Here is a 27,407-nt window from a genome sequence, read left to right as displayed (position 1 = left end):
ATCCAGAAGCTGTAAGTTGGAAGACGATAGAATGTGGTATAAACTTACAACAGACAACAGCTTAGCTTTTCAATCATCCCATTTAAAAACAAAAAAAAGCCTCCTGTAACGCAGGTTGTATAGCAGTTCCATTAGAGTACGTCTTTGTCCGTCACATTGGGGGCATTTTTTCTGTTTAAGGCCAATTTTTATTTTTTAAATATATAAAACTGTCTCACATGAGAAAAATATCTCCTAAATCCATTTGCTCACTTTAACATGGGAATAACAGGCAAAGTCATCAGTGACAAAGTGTGAAAATTGATAGTGTGTTGCATATTTGTAACTGATATGGATCACCTGACCTGGCTGTGGAAAGGGTTAAAGTTAAACTCAGCACAACAGCAGCGTTAATAATCTGTGTGAGTCTGACACTGAACCATGAACTGAGGAAAGAGGAACATTTTAAATCACACTCTGTTGTTCAAATCTCTGTATTATAATAATAATAATAATAATAATAATAATAGTTTTCAGTCATGTTTTAGTCATTAGCATTATTTAAGCTCCATTGATTTAAATTCTAGTTGATTTAATCCAAAGAATTCAATAACCTGTTAATTCTGCTTGTATTTACATGTCTTGACTTCCTTATTAGTTACTGCTGATTGGTTCATTTAGCATTCCGCTTAATGTTTTACCATAATTTTAATTTATCTTAGTCTTTCAAAGCATTTTTACATTTTTTTTTTAAAATCTAAATAAAAAACATATTATTAATAAAAATGTAATGCCTTTATTCACGGCCTTTATTTGCCTTTATTCTTAGTTGAGTTTCAATATTTCTGATGAAGTGTGTTGGACACAGACAGAGCAGTAGACGGTACCTGAGGTAGTGATCCATTTTTCAGAGTTTGAACCAAAGTCCTGATTCCTGTCTCCTCCATAACATAATCCACAGCCTCTGCAGCACAAACGAATGTTACAAACAAACAAAAGACGAACAGGCAGATATTATATATGGGGAGAGATTTGTCTAAAAAATAATCACAATAGTATCCACAATTTTCGCCTGCATTTTTCAGATTTTCACATGCGTATAATTTACGTTTTGACGTTTCGTTAAAGAGTTATTGATGCTGGAATTGCGAATCTGTGAATAATCTGAAAAATGCAGGTGAAAATCTGAAAAACGTGAAAATCTAACAAATGTGAAAATCTTTTTTTTTGAAAAGCACATGTAAAAATATTTAAAAAAAAAAAAAAAACATGTAAAAATCTAAAAAACATGTGAAAATCTGAAAAACGTGAAAGACTAACAAACATGAAAATCTGTTTTTTTTAAAAGCACATGTAAATATAAAAAAGCACATGTAAATATAAAAAACCACATGTAAAAATCTTAAAAACATGTGAAAATTTTAAAAACATGAAATGTACAAATCTTTTTAAAAAAACACATGTAAAAATCTAAAAAACACATGAAAATCTAAAAACAAAAATGTGAAAATCTAAAGATGTGAAAATCTAAAAACGTGAAAATCTAAAAAAACATGGAAATCTAAAAAAAACAAACAAAAAAACATGAAAATCTGAAAAATACTTGAAAATTAAAAAAAAAAAAAAACCCCACATGGTGAAAACCTTAAAAACACATGACAATCTAAAATAATAAAATAAAAAAACCCCTAAAATTGTGAATATATTTGTGAATATTTTTGAGAATTCTACACATGATCTTCAGTGTGATTTAGCTTTACACGCACGCACACTCACACACACACACACACACACACACACACACACACACACACACACACACACACACACACACACACACACACACACACACACACACACACACACACACACACACACACACACACACACACACACACACACACACACACACACACACAGTGAATTTTCCCATTGCTGTTTAAGCCTTTGTGTAGAAACAGAACCAAATGTGAGGCACTGACCGTGCACTTCTTGCACTCCTGAGCTCACGAGCAGAACAACCAGTGCCAGCACCAGACAACGGGTCATTGTCACTCCCTTCCATGGATTTGGGACTTGGCTCAAATTTTCAATGGCCAGAATTCTCTCATAAGGCACTTCAGAAAGACACAATCAGATCAGATGTATTTACAGCACAGTTTATGGAGGTTAACTAAAGTAGTGTGTTTGTGGAGTTTCATCTCACTTGTGAACTTCAGAATCTATTAACTCTGTAGGACGTGAACTGAAAACTGTAAACCAGAAAGTAGTAAAAATTAGAAAGTGTCTATTTGTACGTTTGCCGTACAGACAACCCCCGGTGATATTGGTACGGTTACCAAAATACACGTAGTGTCTTAGGGTTAGGGTTAGATTTAGTCTTAGTCACGTGACCTAAACTGGCCAAAAAGGGGATCTGCGTACGGATAGAATGTTGGTATATTAATACGGTAACTGTACCGATAACCACTGCCTAAAAAGGATTGAAGCCCATTTCCGCCACTAACAAAATAATCATCTATGGCAAGTCATATTAAAGTCATAATTATGAGATAGAAAGTCATGATTATGATAATTTTTTATGTGAAGTTGAAAAGAAACAAAATACAAAAATATGTGACAGAATCATTTTGCAAAAAAAAAAGTTATTTATGAACTTCCATTATTTTCTAAACTATGTACAATGTGTTGGATTCAAAATATGTCTTTTGAATGAATTATTATTCAAAGTGTCACCAAGAATGTTAACGGTCAGTGCAATTGAACTTTATCAATATAGCGCTATTTACAACAAAAGTAATCTCGAAGCGCTATCAAAATATAATAATTGTAACAAAAAAAAAAAAACCCAACAGATCCACATGAACAAGCATCAGCGACAGTGGAAAAAAAAAACTCCCTTTTAACAGGAATAAATCTCCATCAGAACCAGGTTCACAGGTGGCAGCCATCTGCGTCGGTCGACTGCAGCAACTGCTCAGTTTGTATCTCATAATTATGACTTCACTAACTCATATGCTGTAGTGATTTTTTATTTATTTTTCTACAGGCGGAAACAGGTTTCCATAAAAAACAGTTGTTTATCAGAACAATTAGAATCTATGCTACCATTCGAGGCTTTTAAATGACACTGTATGTTAAAGTTTAGAGAGGCACATTATTATGGTCACTAACAGGAGAGAGAGAATGCACATAATAGTGTAAACTTACCAAATGTGCTGCTTTAGGTTCGTTTCAGCGTTGAATGGCGGTAAACGCTCCCTACAGCTCAGCTCATTCACTGTGTGACTGACAGGCACAGATGACAGTGTGGAAAAAAAGAAAATGATATTTACAGTGTATGTTGGCACGGCTCATGGTTCAACTGTAGGAGAAGACGAGAGAGGGATAAGATCGTTGTAGTATATCTTTATTTAAGAATAATGATGTCCAGAAAGGAAAATAAGAAAATGATACATGAAACGAGTCATGGAGGAATTAATTCACGTGTACAACTGAAGATTAAAAGGTGAAATGAAAACCAAACTGAGAGTTCAGAAATCTTACAAAGTATTTACAATGGTTTAACTATTATAATTATAATTTTTCAATGTTATGAAGCTACTTATCTTGTCTGAATTTCTTATTTATCTTGTTTAAGTGTTGTAACTTGCCACTGATCTGATTTGGTTTAAAGTTATTTAAACCGTGGACACATTAGAGTAGCGTTTTTCAACCTTGGGGTCATGACCACATATGGGGTCGCCTGAAATATCTAGAAATATACTGATAAAAAACTTTGTCCCTTTGTGCACTTATCCTGCATGACAAAAACCACCGTAATAAAAAACTAATTCTAGAGAAAAAATGTCTCTGACACGGAGCCCCTGAAGGGATATTAGTAGGAAAGATAAAAATCAATGTTTTTTGTGTGCGCTAGAAACTAACTTGTGTTCACGTGAACATTTCTCGCTCTCACTATCACGGGTATACAGAAGAACTCAAATGCAACGCAGGAAGGAGTAGGAAGAAACTGAAATATCTAAAAGATTGAATAAACGGGCCCCAAACAAAACAAGGAGGATAACTGAAATATTCCCCAATCGGATTTGTTTATTAATAAGGAACACAGATTCCACACTTTACAATCAGAATCAGGAACTCTCAATAATTTCAAAGAGCTTGAAAGTCTCTCTTCACAGGTTGACAATCTAGCAAGAGACTGACTGAACTGAGGGAGTATATATATCCTCCGACTTGACGAGGGAATGAGGAGCAGCTGTGGAGAGCAGGAAAACTGGGCAGGCAGGAAAACATGTACAGGAACAGGCAAAATCAAGAAACAGGGAGTGACTAAATAAGCAAACTCATGACAGAACCCCCCTCTCAAGGGACGGCTCCTGCCGTCCCAACAGCAACCAAGACACCGGGAGGGAGGAGGGGAACACAGTGGAGGGTCAGAACTCCTCAGAATGCCCCGAACCACCCTCCGAACAGACAGAAGAACCACCACTCGATTCCTCCACAGAACCACTGTTGTCCAGCTGGTCATCTAAGGCCGCAGGAGGAAGGACAGAAGGCACCCCAGAACCAGATCGGACCAGAAGCAGTGACGGCCACCGAAGGTTGATCCGGATGCTGCTCATGGAAGGCTCGAATGAGACGCGGGTCCAAGATAAACCTGGCAGGTACCCAACATCGCTCCTCAGGACCATACCCCTCCCAGTCGATTAGGTATTGGAGGCCTCTGCCACGGCGCCTGGAACGGAGAAGGCGTCGGACCGTGTATGCAGGTTCCCCATCAATCAGACGCGTTGGTGGTGGAGGAGGTAGGGCGGGAGCAAGAGGACTTTCATGGACAGGTTTAACCTTCGAGACATGGAAAGTGGCATTAATACGCATGGCCCTGGGTAACTTGAGGCACACAGCCACAGGGTTGACCACCTTCTCAATTTCAAAAGGACCAATGAACCTTGGAGCGAGTTTCTTGGACTCAACTCTAAGAGGGAGATTCTTTGTGGAAAGCCAAACCATCTGGCCTACTTGGTATACAGGAGCCTCAGAGCGGCTGCGATTAGCAGAAGCAGAGTAACGATGTGCTGAACGGAGCAGGGTTTTCGTGCCTGTTTCCAGGTCCTGTAGCAGCGTTTGATGAAGGCCTGAACAGATGGACAAGATGCTTCTTTCTCTTGGGATAGAAATAAGGGTGGCTGATACCCATACGCACATTGAAATGGTGAAAGGCCTGTGGCCGTACTTTGCAGAGTGTTATGCGAGTACTCGACCCACAGTAACTGTTGGGACCAGGAGGACGGACTTCTGGAAGCCATACAACGCAAAATGGTTTCCATCTGTTGGTTAATTCTTTCGGTTTGGCCATTTGATTGAGGATGGTATCCTGATGAAAAGCTGACAGTGGCTCCTAGAAGCAAACAGAACTCCCGCCAGAAAATGGAGGTGAATTGTGGGCCCCGATCCGAGACAAAATCAGTAGGTAGTCCGTGCAGACGAAAAACATTTAGCAACATAAGTTGGGCGGTCTCCTTCGCCGATGGAAGTTTAGGAAGAGGAATGAAATGAGCCATCTTACTAAAACGATCAACGACTGTCAGGATGGTGGTGTGTCCGTCAGAAGCAGGTAAGCCGGTAACAAAGTCAAGGGATATATGGGACCAAGGTTGATGAGGAACAGGTAGGGAATGAAGATGTCCAGCAGGTGCTTGGTGTGTAGGTTTTGACTGATTGCATACAGGACAGGAATTGACAAAATCTCTGGTGTCTTCATCCAGGGAAGCCCACCAAAACCTTTGCCGCAGGAACTCTTTAGTCCGCTGGATACCAGGGTGACATGTGAGTTTAGAACTGTGGCCCCATTGCAGAACATCCGACCGGAGATGTTGAGGAACAAAGAGAAGGTTGTCAGGGCAGGTGCTGGGTCCAGGACTGTCCTCCAGAGCAGCTTTGACCCGTTCCTCCACCCCCCATGTGAGGATGGCAACCATGTGGGAGTTGGACAGGATTGTCTCGGGTTCTGCAGTGGAGACTTCCGAGGTGGAGAACTGGCGGGACAGCGAATCCGGCTTAGTGTTGCGAGAACCAGGTCGATAGGACAGAGTGAAATTGAACCTAGTGAGAAACAGAGCCCACCGGGCCTGCCGAGAGTTGAGGCATTTTGCAGACTGAAGATATTCCAGATTCTTGTGATCTGTCCATATCAGAAATGGCACCTTGCTGCCTTCGAGCCAGTGTCTCCACTCCTCCAAGGCCAATTTAACTGCCAGCAGTTCCCGATTACCAATGTCATAGTTCCTCTCTGCCGATGTTAACTGTCGAGAGTAGAAGGCGCAGGGGTGCCGCTTCTGATCATCAGGTGCTCGTTGAGACAAAACCGCCCCCACACCCACATCAGAAGCGTCGACTTCCACCACAAACTGCCCTTCAGGATCCGGATCCCTAAGAATGGGGGCAGAGGTGAAACGCTTCTTTAGTGACTTAAAGGCCTCCTCCGCCTCTGAAGACCACCTGTAGGGTACTTTGGAGGAGGTAAGTGCTGTGAGTGGAGCAGCAACCGAACTGTAACCCCGGATGAACTTTCGGTAAAAGTTTGCGAACCCAAGGAAGCGCTGTAACATCTCACGGGACTCGGGAACAGGCCAGGACGCAACTGCTTCTACCTTGGAGGGGTCCATGGAAATGCTTCCCTGACCAATGACATAACCAAGAAAAGCAACAAATGGGGTATGGAACTCACACTTTTCTGCCTTGACAAAGAGTGAGTTTGCAAGCAGGCATTGCAGGACGGATTGGACATGATGAACGTGTTCTTCCTTGGACCTTGAGAAAATCAGGATGTCGTCGAGATAAACAAAAACATACTGGTTTAACATGTCACGGAGAACATCATTAACCAGGGCCTGGAAAACTGCGGGAGCGTTGGTGAGACCCAATGGCATAACTAGATACTCATAGTGTCCAGTAGGAGTGTTAAAAGCAGTCTTCCACTCATCCCCTTCCCGAATTCGGACCAAATGGTAAGCATTGCATAGGTCAAGTTTAGTGAAAATGACCGCATCCTGCAGGAGTTCAAATGCTGATGAGATGAGCGGAAGAGGATAGCGGTTCTTGACAGTGATGTTGTTAAGCCCTCTGTAGTCGATGCACGGCCTTAGCGTCTTATCTTTCTTCTCAACAAAGAAGAAGCCTGCTCCAGCGGGAGATGAGGAGGGCCTGATTAAGCCTGCAGCCAGAGACTCGTTGACATACTTTTCCATTACTTCTCTTTCAGGTCCTGACAGGGAGTAAATACGACCACGAGGAGGTGATGTTCCAAGTAGCAGGTCAATGCTACAATCGTACGAACGATGTGGAGGAAGTGAGGTAGCCCTAGTCTTACTGAACACCTCTTGGAGATCATGATTCTCCTCTGGCACCCCTTGTAGATCAGATGGAGGACCAAAGGTGTCACTGCGTAGTAGAGCTGGTATAACTTGTTTCAGGCAGATCTGATGGCAATACGGACTCCAACTAATAAAGGAACCCGTAGACCAGTCGATATGCGGGTTATGTCGGAGAAGCCAAGGGAACCCCAGAATAACAGGATGTTGTGGAGTCTTCAGGATGTGAAACTGGACAGTCTCATGGTGCCTGCCAGCCAGTATCAGATGAACAGGAACTGTGCAATGTGTGATAGTACCCAGGAGTCTGCCGTCCAGAGCATTAGCAGGAACAGATGCTGGAAGAGGAACGCTTTCGATCTCTAATTGTTGGGCCAGGTTTTCATCCAAAAGGCAAATATCAAAGCCTGAATCTATCAAAGTAGCCAGGGTGTGAGTACCACGTTTGAGCAACAGGCGAGCCTGGAAGTGGGGTCGTTTGATAGGGGATGGTGTGGAGGAAAGACTCATCAGTACTCCCCTTTCTACTGATGAGCGTGCCCTTTTACCGGACATCTGAAAATGTAATGGCCGGGCTTTCCACAATAAAGGCAGAGATTTCTCTGGCGACGATGTTCTCGCTCCTCTGGCGAAAGGCTGGTTCGGCCCACCTGCATAGGCTCGGGACCACCATCGTGAGGAGCCGGAAAGTGGTTTACATCTACTGGAGGACGTGGTCGTGGAACAGGAAGTCGCTCAGGAATTCTGTGCCTCTTTTCTTGCCGTCGGGCTTGGATACGACGATCCAATCTGGTGGCAAGCTCTATCAATTTATCAAGAGATGAGGGAAGGTCATGTGAAACTAGCTCATCTTTGATGTAGTCATTCAGACCCAGGAGATAAGCATCCGTTTGGGCAGCGGCATTCCACTGGCTCTGAAGGGCTCGGGTCCGGAAATCAATAGAATAACCAGAAACAGTGCGGGTCCCTTGTCGCATCTCTAGTAGACCTCCCCCTGCGTCCGGACCTAAAGAGGTTTCACCGAAAACTTTACGAAGTTCATCCGCAAAGGCCTGGAAGGAAGAACAAGCAGGTGTCTGTCGCTCCCACTCAGCCGTTCCCCACAGCCGAGCCCTTTCAATAAGATGATTTATGGCAAAAGCCACCTTGGCTCTCTCGGTGGAAAATGTATGTGGTTGTAGGGCAAAGAGTATGGAGCAGTTTGTCAGAAAAGGATTACATCCTTCAGGGTCACCACCATAGCGCTCTGGGGTACCCACTCGAGGTTCAGAAACTGGTAATGGAGGAGCAAGATCAGCAGAGGGCGGAGCTGGTGCAGGATTGGGATCAACAGCAGTGACTAACTGAGTGACAGTAACTGCCAGCTGTTGGATCTGAGCAGACAAAGTAGCAATGGTTTGATCATTAGCTGCAGCCGACTGACGAACATCAGAAATAGTAGATTGTAACTGAGCCTGATGTTGCTCCATACACTTCTCTAGTCTGTCTAGCCGCTCCATTGGGCTTTCCTTCTGTGATGCTGAGTTCATAGCGTGGCTAGATTGTACTATCACGGGTATACAGAAGAACTCAAATGCAACGCAGGAAGGAGTAGGAAGAAAGTGAAATATCTAAAAGATTGAATAAACGGGCCCCAAACAAAACAAGGAGGATAACTGAAATATTCCCCAATCGGATTTGTTTATTAATAAGGAACACAGATTCCACACTTTACAAATCAGAATCAGGAACTCTCAATAATTTCAAAGAGCTTGAAAGTCTCTCTTCACAGGTTGACAATCTAGCAAGAAACTGACTGAACTGAGGGAGTATATATATCCTCCGACTTGACGAGGGAATGAGGAGCAGCTGTGGAGAGCAGGAAAACTGGGCAGGCAGGAAAACATGGACAGGAACAGGCAAAATCAAGGAACAGGGAGTGACTAAGTAAGCAGTCATGACACTCACAAGAAATTTACTGATACTTTCTTGTGAGCACAGGTTAGTGTCTAACGCACACAAAAAACACATTTTTGTATTTTTTCTATGTCCCTTTAGAGACTCTGTATTAATCAGTATTGTCATTTTTTTATTACTAGACATTTCAGGCGACCCCACATGGGGTTGTGACCCCAAGGTTGAAAAACCCTGATCTAACGTATTGTATCGTGAACTCTAAAAGATGCATATTTAATTACTTATCTGAAACTGAACTTCTTAACTGAAGTGTTATGTGCCACAGGCTTTTAAAACCACTGTAATCAAACCTCTCCTTAAAAACCAACCCTTGATCCAAGTGACTTGTCCAATTATAGGCTAATATCCAATCTCCCTTTTGTTTCCAAATTTCTTGAAAAAGTCATTGCAGGTCAACTCTGTGATCACCTACTTAGAAACAATATATACGAGAGCTTTCAGTCTGGCTTTAGAGCCCATCACAGCACATAGACTGCCTTAGTAAAAGTAACCAATGATCTCCTCTTAGCCTCAGACAGAGGGTTGGTCTCAGTTCTGGTGCTCTTAGATCTCAGTGCAGCCTTTGATACAGTGGATCATCATCTACTGCTGCAGAGACTGAAAAGTGTTTTTGGGATTAAAGAAACAGCGCTGGGTTGGTTTAAATCCTACTTATCAGACAGAACCCACTTTGTTCATGTTAATAATCTCTCCTCAGTGCACGCCATAGTTAATCATGGAGTTCCACAAGGTTCAGTTCTGGGACCAATACTCTTTGCATTATATATGCTTCCACTAGGTAACATTATCAATAATAATAATAATAATAATAATAATAATAATAATACATTGAATTTGTATAGCGCTTTTTTGGACACTCAGTGACGCTTTACATGGGGAATAAGACAAAACAAAACAAAACAAAAAGGGGTTTATGGAAAAGCCAGTTTGAGCAGGTGGGTTTTGAGTAATGATTTGAAGTTTGGTCGTGAATCAGAGTTTCTAATGAGTGGTGGGAGTGAGTTCCAAAGGGTGGGGGCAGCGAAGGCTCGGCCCCCCAAGGTCCGGCAGTTAGTGCAATTGATGGGAGTGAGGCAGTTGGTGTCGGCTGAGCGGAGGTGGCGGGTGGGTTGGTGTTGTTGCAGGAGCTCTGAGGTAGGGTGGGGCCAGATATTATCAGAGAACATAATATAAATTTCCATTGCTATGCGGATGACACACACCTCTATTTGTCAATGGAATCAGATGAAACTCATCAGTTATTAAAACTCCAGGCTTGTCTTAAAGACATCACATCCTGGATGAGCCGTAACTTTCTCCTTCTTAACCAGGATAAAACTGAAGTCATTCTATTTGGTCCCAAACACCTCAGAGATAAATTATCAGAGCAAATATTGTCTCTGGATGGCATTACTCTGTCACCCAGAACCACAGTAAAAAACTTAGGTGTTTTCTTTGACACTGATTATCCTTTAACTCTCATATTAAACAAATCACAAGGACAGCTTTCTTCCACCTCCGTAATATCTCTAAAATCAGGAACATTTTGGCCCAGGATGATGCTGAAAAACTAATCCATGCATTTGTTACATCTAGACTAGATTATTGTAACTCTTTACTGTCAGGATGTCCCTAGTAACTCACTAAAAATTATCCAGTTAATTCAGAATGCTGCTGCTAGAATACTAACAGGTACTAACAGGAGAGAGCATATTTCTCCAGTATTGGCTTCTCTTCATTGTCTTCCTGTAAAATCTTGAATGGAGTTTAAAATCCTCCTGTTAGCATACGAAGCTCTACATGATCAAGCTCCTGTGTATCTTAGAGACCTGTTAGTGCCCTATCGTCGAGGCAAAACGCTCCGCTCTCAGTTTCCTGGTCTACAGGACGTTCCTAACAGGAGGCAAAGCGTTCAGCTACCAGGCTCCTCGCCTATGGAACCAGCTCCCAGTCTTAGTACGGGAGGCTGCTACTCTCTCCACCTTTAAGGCTAAACTCAAAACCTACTTGTTTGTTAAAGCGTATACCGTATAATAGCGTTAACCTAACTACTATAGGAACAAAAAAACCAAGATTATTACATTAGGGCCATGCTTTCATACATTTTATTTCCTGCGTTTTCTGATAACAACTTCATTTTCTCGAGATTACGAGACTTAGTTTTCCCGCGATAACGAGTTCATTTAATTTGCTTTCCTGAGATAACGGGATAATAAACAAAACAATAGTGTAGTATGAGAAATTATTGCAGGAAACATCATTCAGTGTAACAATGTCAGAGGAGCAGGAGCATATAGATCACCACATCAGGACTTCAGTAAAGTTAGAAAGACCCAACTAATGTCTTATTCTAACCGCTATGACTCGTACTGGGCTTAACTTTAGACACGTTGATCCTAAATACGAGTTTTAGATATAACCACTCACTCCTTCCCTTTGTTCACGGGATGTAACGCCGCCCATTTTCTTACCCTAACTTCCTCTTTCCTGTTCCCTTCCTCCTCACCTAGGTGTAACACCACCCTCTCTTTTTATATCCTCCCTTTAATAAAGTTGTTCTTACCCTTCCTGGTGATGGTCACATCTATGCAATAAAATAAATGTTTATTTCATTGCAATAACTCTCAACTTAAATTACAATTTTACGGTTTCTATGTAATGTGTCTTTTTTTTTCTTCCTTTTTTCCCCTTTTTTGCAAAAATGCCATATTGTTGTTCTTTATTTATTTATTTATTTTTTTATTTTTTTATTTAACTTTGTCTGCACATGCTTTTGAAGATCAACACTACAAGAAGTGCAATGGATGTTTTGTCATAAAATAAAAGTGTTCAAATGCAATTGTTTGGGTCTCAAATATGTTTTTTTGCATTCGAGCACTTTTTTTTTTACTTTGAATCAAAAACATTTTTTTGTTTTTTGATTGAAGTAAACTTTTTTTAATTTAATTTATTATAATTATTGTTTTTTAATCGAAGTGATTTTTATTTTGATTGAAAGTTTTTTTTGAATGAATAATAAAAACACAAATTTACCTCCTTAAATAATGTATTGAGGCAAGATAATTTTGTTATTCTGTCAAAAAAAAAAAAAAAAAAAAAAAATGAAGAAAAGAAACCGAAACCCCCCCCAAAAAACAAAAAAACAAATAAGCGTTTCCGCCGCAGAGCTGAAAAGTGCGTCACAGCCACCGAATGTGATGTGACGTCACGACGCACGGACACGCCCCTGCCGCAGAGGAGCGCAAAGGACGGAGCGAGCAGCTGTGTGGACGCAGGCCGGATGGTTAAATCCAACCTACAGACGATTTTGAATAGTCATTGTTTTGTTAGAGAAAAAGAGAGAAACTTAGCCGAGATGCCTGTTATTGAGCCACCCAGTCATAAACCCGAAAGTGAAAGGTACGTGAGCAGCTGTCATTGGTGGGCTTTACAAAGTGAGGCCCTGTGGCTTAGCTCTGCGTGTTTACATAACAGCAGCTAATTTTACTATTATTAACCTGTTCATCCTCACATATACATGCACATATAACTTACTAACAGGTGAACACACACTTTTATTAGCATTCGATGACTGAAAGGGTTAAATAACGAAAAAAAAAAAAAAAAGAAAGAAATTCGCAGCTTCCCGAAAATCCCTTTATTTTAACAATCTATATTGTTTTCGCGGTGGAAACGCTTTTTCATATTTTATTTATTTATTTATTTTTATTGACAGAATAATACATTTGAACTTGGCCCATATATGAATGTGTGTTGAGTTTATTTCAACGCTAGAGATAAAAAAAAAAAAAAAAATAGGAAAAAATAAATAAAGAGTCGTCAGAAAAAGCCAAACCTTTTCCTAGTGCTTTAATCCTGTCATTAAACCAAATAAAAGCTTCTAACTAACGCAGTTTGTTTCTATCAGTCAGCTTGACGTACTTGTTTACTCACAGCTTCGATAGCTAGATTAATGCTAAATGCTAAGCTAACCTGCGCACATCCGCAGAGCACCAGCTGACAAAGCGCCTTTTAAGCTTTACCTTTAAATCCTAAATACTGTGCTCATGGTTAACATCTGTTTAGTTATTGACATCTTCAATCACAGGAAAAAGCTTTTAAAATCGTGCACGTTGTTCGATCACAAGCAGAAATGACTTGTTTTATTTATTTATTTATTTTTAATCTCTATGCTGTTGACGTTGTTTAATTAGAAGCTCAGCGTTAATCTTTAGCTAATCTTCATCCCTTTATAACAAATGTGTGACATGGATTACGTCATGATAACCTTTTTGCAAAACACTCTACACTGTGCACATTTAACTTGTGCCGCAGGTTAATCTAAATATACAATCATGTTTAATAAATAAGAAGATTGTCTTCAGAAATGAAGAATTAACTATTTTTTTTCCATCTTTAACCCTCCTTTCTGAATGTAGATTAACAGTATGGTATTTAGTTTTCTCTCCACTTAACTCTGCTCCTATTAAAAGGTTAATATTTACTCTTTGTTTACTTATTAGTAAGGATTTATGTTTTTGTACATTATTGTGTTCTGATTGATCTGTAGGTTGTTTCCTATCGTTGGTTTTTTATTATATTTCATGGGTCTTTTGTCCCAGCTTGTTGTTGCCATGTCTCAGCAGGATTGAAGCTCTGCTCCACACTCTGTTATGGACTCGTAGGAAATTTCCACTGCACTGTGGGGAGGGGGAGGTGTGGAGGAGTCCAGTGATGATGACATATTGTACACACAAGCTACTCTGTGTGTGTCCAACAAATACACTGTGTGCACCTTGTTGCTCAATATTACTGCACGTTAGTTACACACACACAGTGTACTGACCCATTTACAGTTCGTTTGTGTTCTCCAGATTGGTTCACTGGTGGTCTAAGGCAGTGTTTCCCAACCTTTTCTGTCTCATGTACCCCCGATCCCTCTCTTCAGATTAGGAGAACCCCTTCGTCACTCAAATTTAGTGACATTTCTTGTTTTATTTACACTAGTACAGTGCCCGTTGGAAGCATGTCTTAATGTAGTGGGAGGAGCTTAAGTAGGGTTGTCAATTATGGCCAAATGAGTATGTGTTTGAAGGTTGGATGTACAAAGAGGTGTACATACTCTGTACTGTTATAAAGGGGTATATTTGCAGGTGCAAAGTAAAACAGCGTGTGTGATTTCCCTGGTTTAATTATATGGGACATGCACATGATAAATATGTTGTTTTTTTAAATTCATCTTTAGATATATTTTTTTGTTTGGTGTATTTTTCTGTAATGTACGTTTTAAGTCATTATGTGTATTTTTGTGTCTTTCTGTTGTGTTTTTGTGCTTTTTTTTTGTATAGTTATTGTTTTGTTTTTTTTGCCATTATAGTGTGATTCTGGAGTCCTTTTGTGTATAAATATTTAGTTTTGTGTATTTTGAGTCATTTTCATATTTTTGTTGTTGTTTGGTGTATTTGTCTGTAATTTGTTATTTTGGAGTCATTTTGTGTAAATATTGTTTAGTTTTTAGTTTCCGCTGGGCACATGCTCATAATCCGTATTATTTACATGTTGTTAACATGTTGGCCTCTGAAATCTCCTACAGCTTGAAAATGTCAACTTGTACATTTACGCTAATTATCAATTTTGTGCATTACAATTATTGTATATCAGAGAATATATTTACCTCAACTTTTAGCAATGTGCATAACATGTTAGTAACAATTTAGTAGGATATTTAGGCCACAATATTGTTTATTTCAATAATGCTCTGGTGGAAAAGCTGTTGGGTGAGCATGTACAGTGTCTGAAATAGGTTTAAAAATGACTCAGCATGTTGGAAATAGATTAATCAATGTTTCCATATACCCCCTGCTGCAATGTGTTTAAGTACCCCTAGGGGTACACGTACCCCTGGTTGGGAACCACTGGTTTAAGGGACGGTAGAAAATAGGGATGTAACGATTCACTCAACTCCCGATACGATTCGATTCACAATACTGGGTTCACGATACGATTCTCTCATGATTTGTTTTACAAAATAGGACTGTAGAAAAATGATTACTGAAAAATATTCCTTTTTTTTGGGGGGAAAAAAAACTAGACTGTTTTCCTTTTATTTTTCATTGTCAAAAGAATCCCTTGATAAACTATTCAAAACAATGCAATTTAACTAAAAATAAATCTTGAATGAAATAAAGAAAGGAATAACACAAATGAAGAAGAGGATTATTAATTTAAATTCTGGTTCTATAGTAAACAATGCAAAACTGCATAATAGTTCTTTTTAAAAGTGCAAGTGAAAATGTATTTTGTGCCTTAAGAATTGCACTTAAAAAACAGTAATTTCACTGAATTTAGGTCAGATATTTGTTTGGACCAGCACTGGTAACCCAGTGGTCGGTTGGCATGCAGATATCTTGCAGTAAAGAAGAGATGCTATGCTAGCAGACAGAGCTAATAGAAAGCGTGACTTTTACAGATATTCACGTAATATAACAGATTTTTTTTCCCGGCGCCAAAGGGGTAAGGAATCATTTATGAACATGTTTAAAAGTAGAAGGTGGCCAGAAAGAAAGTATTAGCAAATTCTGCCTGCCGTCAACACTTCTGGATAGCGCCCTCTGCGGGTTAAAAAAAGTACTGCGATTCAATTTTCAAACTATTGATGTGAATCGTGATACTTATGAATCTATTTTTAACTGCCTTACGATTATTCGTTACATCCCTAGTAGAAAACATAAGTGGAGTTTGAGATTAGGGGTGTGCTGATCCGATATTGATATTGAATATTGGTCTGATGTCATCCAGAAAACGAATATCAGATTTTATCGGATTGCATCTAAAATCTCCGATAAGTTTTTGTAGTTTTTGTCCCCGCCCTCCGTTGTTCCCACCATATACTGACAGTAAAAAAATAACTGAAGTGAACTTGAATTGTTTGCACTTTAAAAGTATAATTTGCTTTTATTGGATTTATTTAGGTTATTTTTCAGGGTCTTATAATTCATTTTTTAATTTATTTTATTCAATATTATGTTGAAGGTTAAAATGTATGTAACCAATTGGTTAATAATAAATGGGTCAGTTTTTCTCATACCTACTGTTGCTGACTATTGTTCTCTGTTTGAGTAACCACGTTTCAGCACCCAACCCTAGTCAGCAGTAGGGGTGTGTAATGCCTGGCTTCTGGTGATACAATTTGTATCCTGATACAATATATCCCTATAATAAAATATAAGGCGATTTTTTTTTTTTTTTTTTTTTTTTTAAATATGTGACTTAAGAAACAACTAATCTGTAAATGTGTACACCTTCATGAGAACATTATGTATGAAGTATATTTTATTGGCATATTTTATCCTCAAAACATTGGCTTTAACATGCCATGTGCCAGCAACTTAAAATAAAGAAATAAACCAACTTTGACTTTAGTTCAACTTAACTGAGGTATATGCCTAGAACAATAAATACATGCAGAAAGTTAAATAAAGTAAAAGTAAAAATTGATATAGATACATTTTGAATTGATCCGAGTGTCGCGTGACGTAATATCGCGATACATCGCGGAATCGATTTTTTTCAACATTATTACTTATGTTACTAATCATTTTTGCATGATTGTATACGTTACACACATTATGGTTGGTCCAAATTGAATTTTTTTATTCCTCCCCCCTGGCAAGAACCTCAAACTCCGCCTATGTATTCAACCATTATTTGTTTAATGTATGATGAGAATAAAAGCGTAGTTAAACTATACTTTTGGATGAGCCATCCAGTTAGATGTTATTCAGTTCTCCTTTCAGTGCCTTTATAAGGTTCAAGTGTTGTTGTATTAAAGACTTTTTCCCCTTTATTTATTTATTTACCATAGTTCTTGCTGCTCTGATGTTTTTTATAAATAAATCCAGTTTTACTTTTAATGTGTTAATCACTTTATAGAAGGACTTGCACAGACGTGCACATTGAGTTTCATTCGTTTCACACATCTGTTCCACATGTAGCACCGTGATGGCATTTACGCAGACATGTGCGTGTGAGCGAGAGGGTGTTTTTATTGCTGTGGTGCCACAAACTGGTTTTGTTCTCAACAGGAATCTAAATGTGTGCACATACGTACACGTCCAGTCAAACAGGCTTTGACTAGCATAAGCTAAGGTAGCCTGAAGGTGGTTTTACAAAAAAAAGGAAGCTTTAGAAACTGTTTCTGCTGAGAGGTTTTTTTTTCCTGGTCTTGTAGTCTGTTCGCCTTTAGGGAACTCATTTCAAAATCGGCTTTTTCCTCTCACTTTTCCTTTTGTTGTTTTCCCATTTTTCATCTAAATACTTGGCGCCTCCAATGCCCTTGGCGACCCACAGTTTCTCCCGTTCTTGTCTCCCGTGTTATTTGTGACTGTTCTTCCATGTTCTCTTTAGACGGGATGATTCTGAAATGTTTGTTCAGCACTTTGTGGTTTCTACCTGTAAAAAGCGCTTTATAAATAAAGATTACTTATTTATTTACTTACTTAAAACAATTTGTTGGTGTTATGAAGTTGAAAATAATTTTAGAATCAAATTCAGATTAAACTTAATGCTCTGAACGTCAAGTTTGATTGTATAATTAATTTTTATTGTGTTTTTAAAGTCATTTTTGTGTTTTTCTTGTGTGTTTAGGCAGTCATTTTGTGTATGTTTGTAGTTTTTGTGTGTTTTTTGTTATTTCGAATATTATTTGGTGTGTTTTTTCTTTTGGCTTTGTGTATAATTGTAGTGATCTTGTGTGTTTTTGAAGAAAATTTGTGTATTTTTGTTGTCTGCACAATTTCTATGGTTTTGTGTGTTTTCAGAGCCATTTTGTTCATTTACTTTGGGGGCCGCACAAAAATAAATCAAGGGCCACATGTGCTACAATTGAATTATGTGGTGTATTACTTCATTTTTTTAAATGATTGATTTAAAAAAAAAAAAAAAAAGTAATGTTTCGCATTTAGTATTTCAATGCAACAATACATTTATTCATAATTTCTTTCTAATTATTTATATAAAAAAAAAATATATATTTCAAAATGAAATTAATTTTGTTTTGTACTTGTTCGGTCATGGTGTTATCAAATTATTAATCTTATAGCTGGGAAATATCACATACGCAACCCTGGGGAACCATGTTACAGTTCGATGTCTTACACATAGGTAGTTATTAATCAATAAAATATGTTTCATATCAAGTTTACCTGTCGGTGAATGTTTAGGATCATTTCACCATTAAAAATATAAATCTAAGGGTGTCCTGACAAGAAAAGAGGCTCAGACATCTACACCAAAAATATTTAAGTATATATTTTCATTGATTAGGAATGCTAACAAGGTAACCAAGGGATGAAACACAAATTAGATGATAGGTAATATTTTCTAGTGTATTTTACAGCTGATTTAAGCCATGGGGTCAAAACTGACCCCGTTATCAAGGGGAATGCTAACAAAAAGTCTCAGTAATTGCGATTGATTGCAATTGAAGATGTAATTGTAATTGACCTCAACCCTGCCTGATCCATATGTGGGTGAGCAGCACAGTTACTGATTGAACGCCCAGTTTGCCATTTATGCTGAGCTGTGATAAATGTGTGACTGTGTTGTTGATAAGTGACTCAGCAGTACTAGCCTGTGTGCTTATACTGGGAGCGTGATCAAGAGGAAAGCTGCTTGTATAATGGTTCCATCTGTGGGCGCGTTTGTTTTGTCCAGCAGTGTGTGCAGTCCCAGGAGGTGCTCCTGCTGCAGCAGTAACCAGTGTCCGGGGCCTCTGTGGTGCTCCTGATGCCCCTCTCCCACCCCTGAAGATCCCAGGTGGGCGAGGGAATGATCAGCGGGATCGCAATCTTTCAGCTAAGCTATTCTATTCTGTGAGTCCAAACACTTCTTTATCCTTACATCATTCCAAATATTTCTCCCAGTTTAACCAGTTGCTGATGGTTTTTCTTCTCTTCCCGTGGTCCCAGGATGCTCAGTTACTGGTTCTTGAGGAGCCTCCACCCGTCAACAGCAGAGTGCGCTTCCTGCTCTTTGAGCCGCGTCGCTCTGAGGGAAAGGTCTGTGTGTGGAGGGCTGCGTTGAAAGGGGGGAACCTATACGTTGAAATCCCTCCTGGAGCTTTGCCCGAGGGCAGCAAAGACAGGTCAGTGCTTTTAAACGTCCAGTTATTGATTGATCAGGTAAGGCTGTGCGATTAATTGATATAAAATCGAGATTGGATTATTTATTGAGGGCGATTTTGGAAAAAAGTCCTAATAGGGAAATAGGTTTTCCCGTTCAGGAGAATAATCACGGCACAAGTCTCTCTCCCCGTGCCGTGATTACAAATTTTAAAATACTTGAAATAATGAAACCCAGTGTGTTTTTCTTAAATGGGGTGAAATTAAAATCTAAATTGAAAATCGAGTTTTCAAAATAAAAATATCTGGATTTTGTTTGAGCTAAAATCGTGCTGCCATAATGATGGAGATGTGAGAAAGTTTCATTTAACTACTCATCAGAGATGAACCTGTGCTCTCTAATCATGTTATGAATTATTAATGCTCTGATTTCTGTGCTTTTGCAGCTTTGCCCTCCTGCTGGAATTTGCAGAAGAGCAGCTGCACGTTGACCACGTGTTCATCTGTTTCCATAAGAGCCGTGATGACAGAGGTGAGACGGACTTTTCACCTCGGGGGGTTTTTTTTTTTTTTTTTAACAAACAGCTGCACAAAATGTACCACTTTTGTTTTTTTCTGCTGTAAGGGACAGCATATGAGAGTGAGTTCTGTAGTGTGGCTTCTTTTAGGGGAAGGTCTGGTAGGGCCCTATAAAATTCATTTTATTTTCCAAATTCCGTTTTATTTTTTCCTTAATTCCGTGTTTCCACTTTAATTTTTTAAATTAATTTTTTTTTAGAAATATTATTAGATTATTCTGACTGCTCCGTTTTAATTATTTATATGTCATATAAAGATGTATGAGAATAGCATTAATGTCACACAATTTTCTCTCAGGGATTCAGTGATTTACTGAATCTGATCAGGTTTATTGATGAAGTTTTGATCAGCTTAGGATAATTTAAATTAGGTTAATTTAAACTATCTTCTGTAGCGCTGATTAGATGTTTTTAGAATGTAACATTCTAATAACGTTGCTCCAACGGACTTTTATTTGTAAAACGTAAGTTCCCACTGAAACAGTTGTACTTGAGGTAGCTTGCTGACCTACGAAACACGGAAAAAGGGCTGGAATAAAAAGAACTAAAGGACAACAGGAACTGAGTTATTCTTAGTTAGCCTGACACAACAGTTTGAACACTGAGCAGGGGAAGATGATTAAAGATGATCACATTCTCACGGAGCGCTGCTGCGTCTCACAAAAAACAGATGGAGCTTTCAGGGTGGAGGGCGGTGCACCTAAAGAGTGGTCCATGGAAACATTTCCCCATTAAAAAAAACCTTCCTTGCACCACAGTGACGGCGTTTAACGCCAATTTTGTCCATTTCCGCGTATTACTGTTTTCATTGGTCGATTACGCGATTCCGTTAACGCAGTCTGGGTTAAGAAGCACTCAGCAATCCATCTAACTGTGCTTTTCTGAGAAGAAGTGAAAGAAACCAATCCTGAAACAAGTGTTTTGATGCAAAAAAGCTATGAATATATATATATATATATATATATATATATATATATAGGTGATATTGTAATTTTCCATATCGCCAAAATAAAACTTGATATATCTTGAATCTCGATATATTGAAGCAACGTCACCCTCACTGGGGTCTACAAAAAGCCCATTGGCCCCCTTGATTATAGTCTGATGATAGGAATAAGAAAAGGTACTTTTTAAAAATAAAAACATTGATTGAAATGAAAGAAAACAACTCTAACTACAGATTAGTCAGTTATTATCCTGCTGAATGATCCTCAGACACTAAATTCAACACAAATCCTATGTTTAAGAGTTTCACATTCTTATCATATATTCTCCTCTATCATATCACCTGTTTACAGCAGTGGAGACTTAAATGTGCTCAAATCAAAGAATTGATTCAGAAAAGCAACTGATTTTTTTTATTTTTATTTTTTAACATTTTTTATTTTTAATTTATGACAGCATTAAAATACTCTTATATACAACATACATTGGTACATCTTCAAGTGAATTGCTTTAGAAAACTCAGGAGACGGGAAAGATTTATATATAAAGTTAAAAAAAAAAACCTAAAATTTTGACATTGATTAATGCATTTTCTTAGGGCTAGGCGGTATACCGGTTCATACCGAATACCGGTATATATTTTCGTTATGATAGTAATTTTTTTATATCCTGCCGTACCGGTGTATGTGATTACACAACTTTCGGAACTCTGCGCCGCGACGCGTTTCAGACCGGACCCTTTTCAACGTTACACTTCTAAATAGGAAGTAGCGCTCTGGTGTTAGTTGTGGTGTAAATCATACGTGTAAATTGATAAAAAAAAGACACAATTGAAAGCTCTGAAGCTGCATGTGAGCATGTGCCTGCATACGCATGCCTCTGCTACAGGAGAACAACACTCAGAGACACGGAGGCACGGTTAGCTTAGCATGCCGGCAGTTGGGCAGTAATGCACAAAAAAAGAGAGCAAAGGATCGCAATTTGTGATTCCTATAATGCGGAAATAAGTCCTGGTGGAACTGCAAACAAACCTTATTCACCATAAGAAACCACCACACCACTGAGTATGCAGCATTTAAAGCTAGAAATCAAACTAATGCTAAAGCTAAGCTAGCGTGACAAAGAGCCACTGGGCTGCTGTTGCAAACTTGTATTATTTACTACTAGTGTAGAATTATTCTACAATATTCACTCATCATGACAGTAAAATCGACCATCCTACAGTAAGTAATTTATCTCTCTTACCTTTATTTTCTATCCTTTATTTATCCCTTGATCTTATTTTTATCACTATTATTATTTTTGCTGCTGGCTTGTGTTTTTGTGTTTTTGTTCTGCGCACCAACTACCAAGTCAAATTCCATGCGCTGTTTTTTTTTTTGACTGTACTCGGCAAAATAAACCATTCTGATTCTCAACCTGTGGAAAATGCTGTGAACACCTGATTTTGCATGAAAAAAAAATACCGTGAAACCGTTAGAATTTAGAAACATAGCGTGATATACATTTTTGGTCATACCGCCCAGCCCTACGTTTTCCTCTGCTTTCTGTCATTGTAAAATCACATCGTCTGTTACTGATGCTGGCTTTAAAACTTGAGCTGGGTTTAGACCTTTGTGAGACGGGTTAGTTTAAACTTACTGATGATGTGTTGTTGCAATAGTAATCCTGCACACGCTTCACTCAGGCTCAAGTTATTAGCGATTGATCGAAACATTACAAACTGTTGCAACAGTAAGTGCAGATTTATCCACCACGGGCTCGATCAAGCTGGAACTCTGGATTTTTCCTAGGATCTGTTAAGCTGGCTAGTGGGAATAAAGCTAGGATGTGTGACTGTTACAGAGAGGCTCACAAACAGGGTATGATGGGATATATCTAAACCAAATGCAGCTAATATTTAACTGTTCTTGAGATTTTTAACTTGACCTGAGAAACAATCATTGAGTGCTGTATAGTTTATTTTCTCCTGCCACAAAGTGTGAAGGGGACATAGCTCAGTGCGTCCGTCCGTCCGAGTTAAAGGGGACAGCTTTTCTCAGAAATCGTTTAAGATAGGATAACCAAATAACCAAGAGTTCAAAAATGAGAAGCGCGCAATTATTTTTTCCCAAGTTATTGCCCTTGTTCCATTATTTGGACTCTGTTCGAGGTATCTTCAACAGGGACAGCTTTTCTTAGAAACCGTTTAAGATAGGATAACCAAATTCGGTGTGTGGTTTCAGAGTATCAATACCTTGATGGAGTTCGAAAATGAGAAGTGCGCAAATATTTTTTCCGGAGTTATTGCCCTTGTGCCTTTTTTTTACTCTGTTTGAGGTATCTTCAAAGGGGACAGCTTTTCTCAGAAACCGTTTAAGATAGTTAGTAATTTTATATTCTAATGTGATATTTTTTTATGTTTACATCTAAGTTCTTAGATTTAGGACATTTAGAACAAGGTTGTGATTTACAATGACAACCAATCTGGCGGAAGATGTTGATGACTATGTTTTCTTGTTATAGTTTGAAACCATCTAGGACTCTCTAATGATGGATTAAGCTCTGTAAATAAATCATATGTTTATGTTACTTTGTACAGGCACTCAGCTAGCATTAAACAAAGGCTATTAATACGTGCTTCATTCTGACCTGGAATTGTTTTTTTCCCTGTTCTTGTGTCTGAAAATCTACCACAGTGACTTTCTTAACAAAGCAGTTCAAACGTAGGCCAGGTTAACAAATGACAAGATGTTGCATATTAACATTAGGATGATTAATGTATCCTTGGTCAAACAACAGCCACAGTTAGTGAGTTCATGTCATTTCATTTTGAGCAGGAACAACAAAGAAAAACAAAAAGGAACAAAAAAGGTTGCCGTTTACAAGGAAACTTCAAAAGAGAAAACAGAGATGTTCAAAATAATATATACGAATCATGTAGACTTATAATTGCAATAATATGTTTGCTCAAAAAGGAATGGGAAGAAGAAAGACTTATTGAATCCCACCCTCATTTCTTAATTACAGTATATCATTTTCACCATTTTGCTTTTGTCTGTTTTGGACTTTTAGAAATGCACAATAAGTGCTAAACAGAATAGGAAAAAAACTAATAATCAGTAACTTAAGATATAGAAGAAAACAATGCAAATGACCACCATTGGTAATACATTCACATATAAAGACAAGACTAGCCATGGATGTAATTAGTTGCATTAAGCCCCGCCCCATCCTAACTGTACTGTAACCAGACCAGACGTTTATGAAGTGACTTAAAGGTGACATATCATGCTAAATCCACTTTTTTTAGCCCTCAATTGCATTTTGTTGTATATTTAGAGTGTTTAGAAGTACAGAAAAGTTTAAATTAGTCTCTTCAGGTGCTCCGTTGATATCTTTATATTCTGTTTTGGTCATATTTTTCAATCTGTTTCGATTTTTAGATTCTCTATTATGTTTTTTGAACAATAACGTCTCAGTATTTGCAGCGGAACTGCCAAATTAGTACATCAACTCCAGGTCCAACACTTCGAGCAATCCGCCATTTTTATTTCTCGCTTTTATTTTGTAGTCCAAGCTCAAGGATGCTGAAGTTACGAGAGGATAAGTCAAAATGTTGGGTTGTTGGATGTAGTAACCCACACGCTTCATTACACCGTCTCCCAGCATCAGAACCTTTTCGAAGTGCCTGGTTGAGTTTTATTTTTCACAGAAATGTACCCACATCTGTGGGTAAGGTCATTTTTGTGTGCGTGAACCACTTAATGGATGACTGCTTCAGCAACCTCCGCCAGTATAAAGAAGGATTTGCCAAAAGACTTTGTCTGATTGAGGGTTCAATTCCTTCTATCTTTGGAGACGATGAACAGAGCACTTTGGTAAACTGTAAATAACGCTAAAAAGTGTGATGATAAGACGTCACTGTCATTGTTTTGTTAGCATTAGCAGTTGCACCGTCTTCATATGTTAACGCTGTGTGCTCGTTTTAGATCCTTGATGATATGGCCTACGTGATTTAATTTAAGTCTAAAGTTTTCATTAGTCATTTCATTTTGCCGTTTTTGTCTTTGAAAAGACTGTATTAAAATGCATTTCGTGACGTTAGCTTGGCGCTAGCGTTAGCTCGGTGCTTGTGTTAGCTCACTTGTTAGGGTTCTGCAGTTGAACCGAATGTCACCTCTGCAACCTGGAGAGGGGGCGGGGTATGAAGTGTCTCATTTGCATTTAAAGAGACCGCACCAAAACGAGTTGCTCTCAGAAGCACATCAGAAAAGGGTAGAAAAGGGGCCTGTGGAGCTATAATAATGAGGAATTCAGACCCAAGCATTGCAGTTTGCTTTATATAGACCACAACTGTATGATTTATATCTAAAAAGGAAGGATTTAAATGCATGATATGTCTCCTTTAAAACTCTGTTCTTGGTTTATATGAGGGGAAAACATAACGATCCTTGTGTTGATGATGTCTGCACTCTAGATCAGTGTTTTTCAACCTTTTTTGAGCCACAATACATCTTTTCATTGAAAAAAAAATCCCAAGGCACATCACCAACCAAAAATGTGAAAAAATGAACCTTATAAATATACAATTATAATTAAAATTAAAAGTGTTTTGAAAATACCTGTAATCTAATATTCACAAAGAAAAAAAAAAAAGGTTTTATTATGTTTCAAATTTCTATTTTCTAATGAAAAGTGCAATTTACAATGTGCACAGTGTTTTAATGGGAATCAAATGAAAAACAGCAAAAAAAAGATGATTTCTTTAATATTTATTTGGCTGGCAGAATATGAATAGATGGATTAATGTATTTATTTTTTCTAATAAGTGTAATTAATGATATGCAGTCATTCTTATCAAAGTGTCTTGAATATAAAACAAAACATTACCATAAATACAATTGATTCTGTTAAATATTGTTTTGTGTTATATAATGTATTTTTCACATTATGTAATATATTACATAAATCCTTACAAATGTATGAATAAAAGACTTTTAGAATTACATTTTGCTCTGTGTTGTTAAACGTTAAGTGTTTTTTTTCATGGGTCAAAATATTATCTATCATCCAATTTATTTTTCATCTCTTGTTTACCTTGTTAGGTTTCCTTATCCATGAAAACATTGGTATTCATATTTTTGGTGTGGGGGCGTCTGAGCCTTTTTTCTGTCAGTGTACTCCTTGATATCGATTTATTTATTTATTTATTTTTTTTTTTAATGGTAAAATGATCCTGAAGAGAACTGACAGGTACACTTAAAATGAAACATTTTTTAATAAATGTTAATAAACTACGTATGTGTAAGCCTTAGAACTATAACAAGGTTCTGCAGTTTTATGTTTCATTAAATTGTAGTTGACAGTTTTTATAGAATGTTCATGTCAATTACAGTTATGAAGTTATCTGAACTTAATTACAACTCAATTATGATTACTACAGCAACATATATTTATGTTATACTTGTGATTAATAACCAACTATGTGATTACAATTATAATCCTGTTAAGTGTCTTTAAACGTATACGCTGACCTCGTCTGTTCTCTCTGCTCAGCATCCCTGCTGCGTACTTTCAGTTTCCTGGGCTTTGAGATTGTGAGACCGGGTCATCCCCTCGTCCCCGCCCGCCCTGACGCATTCTTCATGGCTTACAGCATCGAGCGAGACTCCTCCGACGATGACTAAATGATGCTGAACAGTTGCAAATGTTTGTCCTTCCTGTTTCTTTCCACACAGACAGTTTTTAATTTGAGTAATTGAATATGATATCCAAGGTCGTTATGGTCAAGGTTTCCTGTCAGAGGCTTTTGCTGTTTTACCTACCATGTGCTGTGTTTCTATGGTATTTCCCCTCGGGTATGATGTTATTAATATATTAGGAATGTAAAGCAAGCGCCCTCCTAATATCTGGGTAGTGAACCCTCACCACTCTCTCACTATGTAGTGCTGACCCCTCCTTCAAACCCGACTCATCACCTCAGTATATTTATGATGGATTAAAATCTCACACACGTTAGTAGATGTCTTTGTAATTATCAGTTGATTCTCCTATTGATGATGACTTTTTTTGTGTGTGCATGATTCTGATTTGCTCCAGTTGACTTGGTGCTCAAAACATTGGCTATAACATGCCATGTGCCAACAACTTAAAATAAAAAAATAACATACAATCTGCCTGTGGCTTTTAAACCAACTTTGACTTCAGTGCAACATGACTTTAGTGAAACATAACTGAGGTATATGCTTAGAACAACAAATAAATGCAGAAAGTTAGCACTTTCTTTTTAGATTTAGTGAAAAAACACAAGCTGGTCAACATAGACAGGTTTCAGTGCATTTCTATGTGCAGTTACAATGTCTCCTGCAGTGGAAAAGACTTTCCTGGATAAATAAATTGAAAAAAAAAAATCGATATGGATGCATTTGAATCGATCCGAGAATCGCCGAATCAATATTTTTCAACACCCCCTTACTGTGCTTGTTTTTTTTTTGTGTCTTACTAACAGAATACAA

At 38.2% G+C, this 27,407-nt stretch overlaps 1 protein-coding gene across 1 annotated transcript; it reads left to right on the top strand.

Moving 5' to 3' along the window:
• The first annotated feature begins 12,473 nt into the window (after positions 1 to 12,473).
• Positions 12,474 to 27,068, top strand: oaz1a (ornithine decarboxylase antizyme 1a). The gene is given in 6 exon segments (XM_028445270.1): positions 12,474 to 12,686; positions 18,984 to 19,050; positions 19,052 to 19,138; positions 19,235 to 19,410; positions 19,834 to 19,919; positions 26,449 to 27,068. Coding segments are annotated over 6 exon segments (666 nt in total). The 5' UTR covers positions 12,474 to 12,567; the 3' UTR covers positions 26,580 to 27,068.
• The last annotated feature ends 339 nt before the right edge of the window (positions 27,069 to 27,407 follow it).

Source organism: Gouania willdenowi, chromosome 4, assembly GCF_900634775.1.
Source record: "Gouania willdenowi chromosome 4, fGouWil2.1, whole genome shotgun sequence".
NCBI classification, from domain to species: domain Eukaryota; kingdom Metazoa; phylum Chordata; class Actinopteri; order Blenniiformes; family Gobiesocidae; genus Gouania; species Gouania willdenowi.
This window is presented reverse-complemented; position numbering and strand designations above follow the sequence as displayed.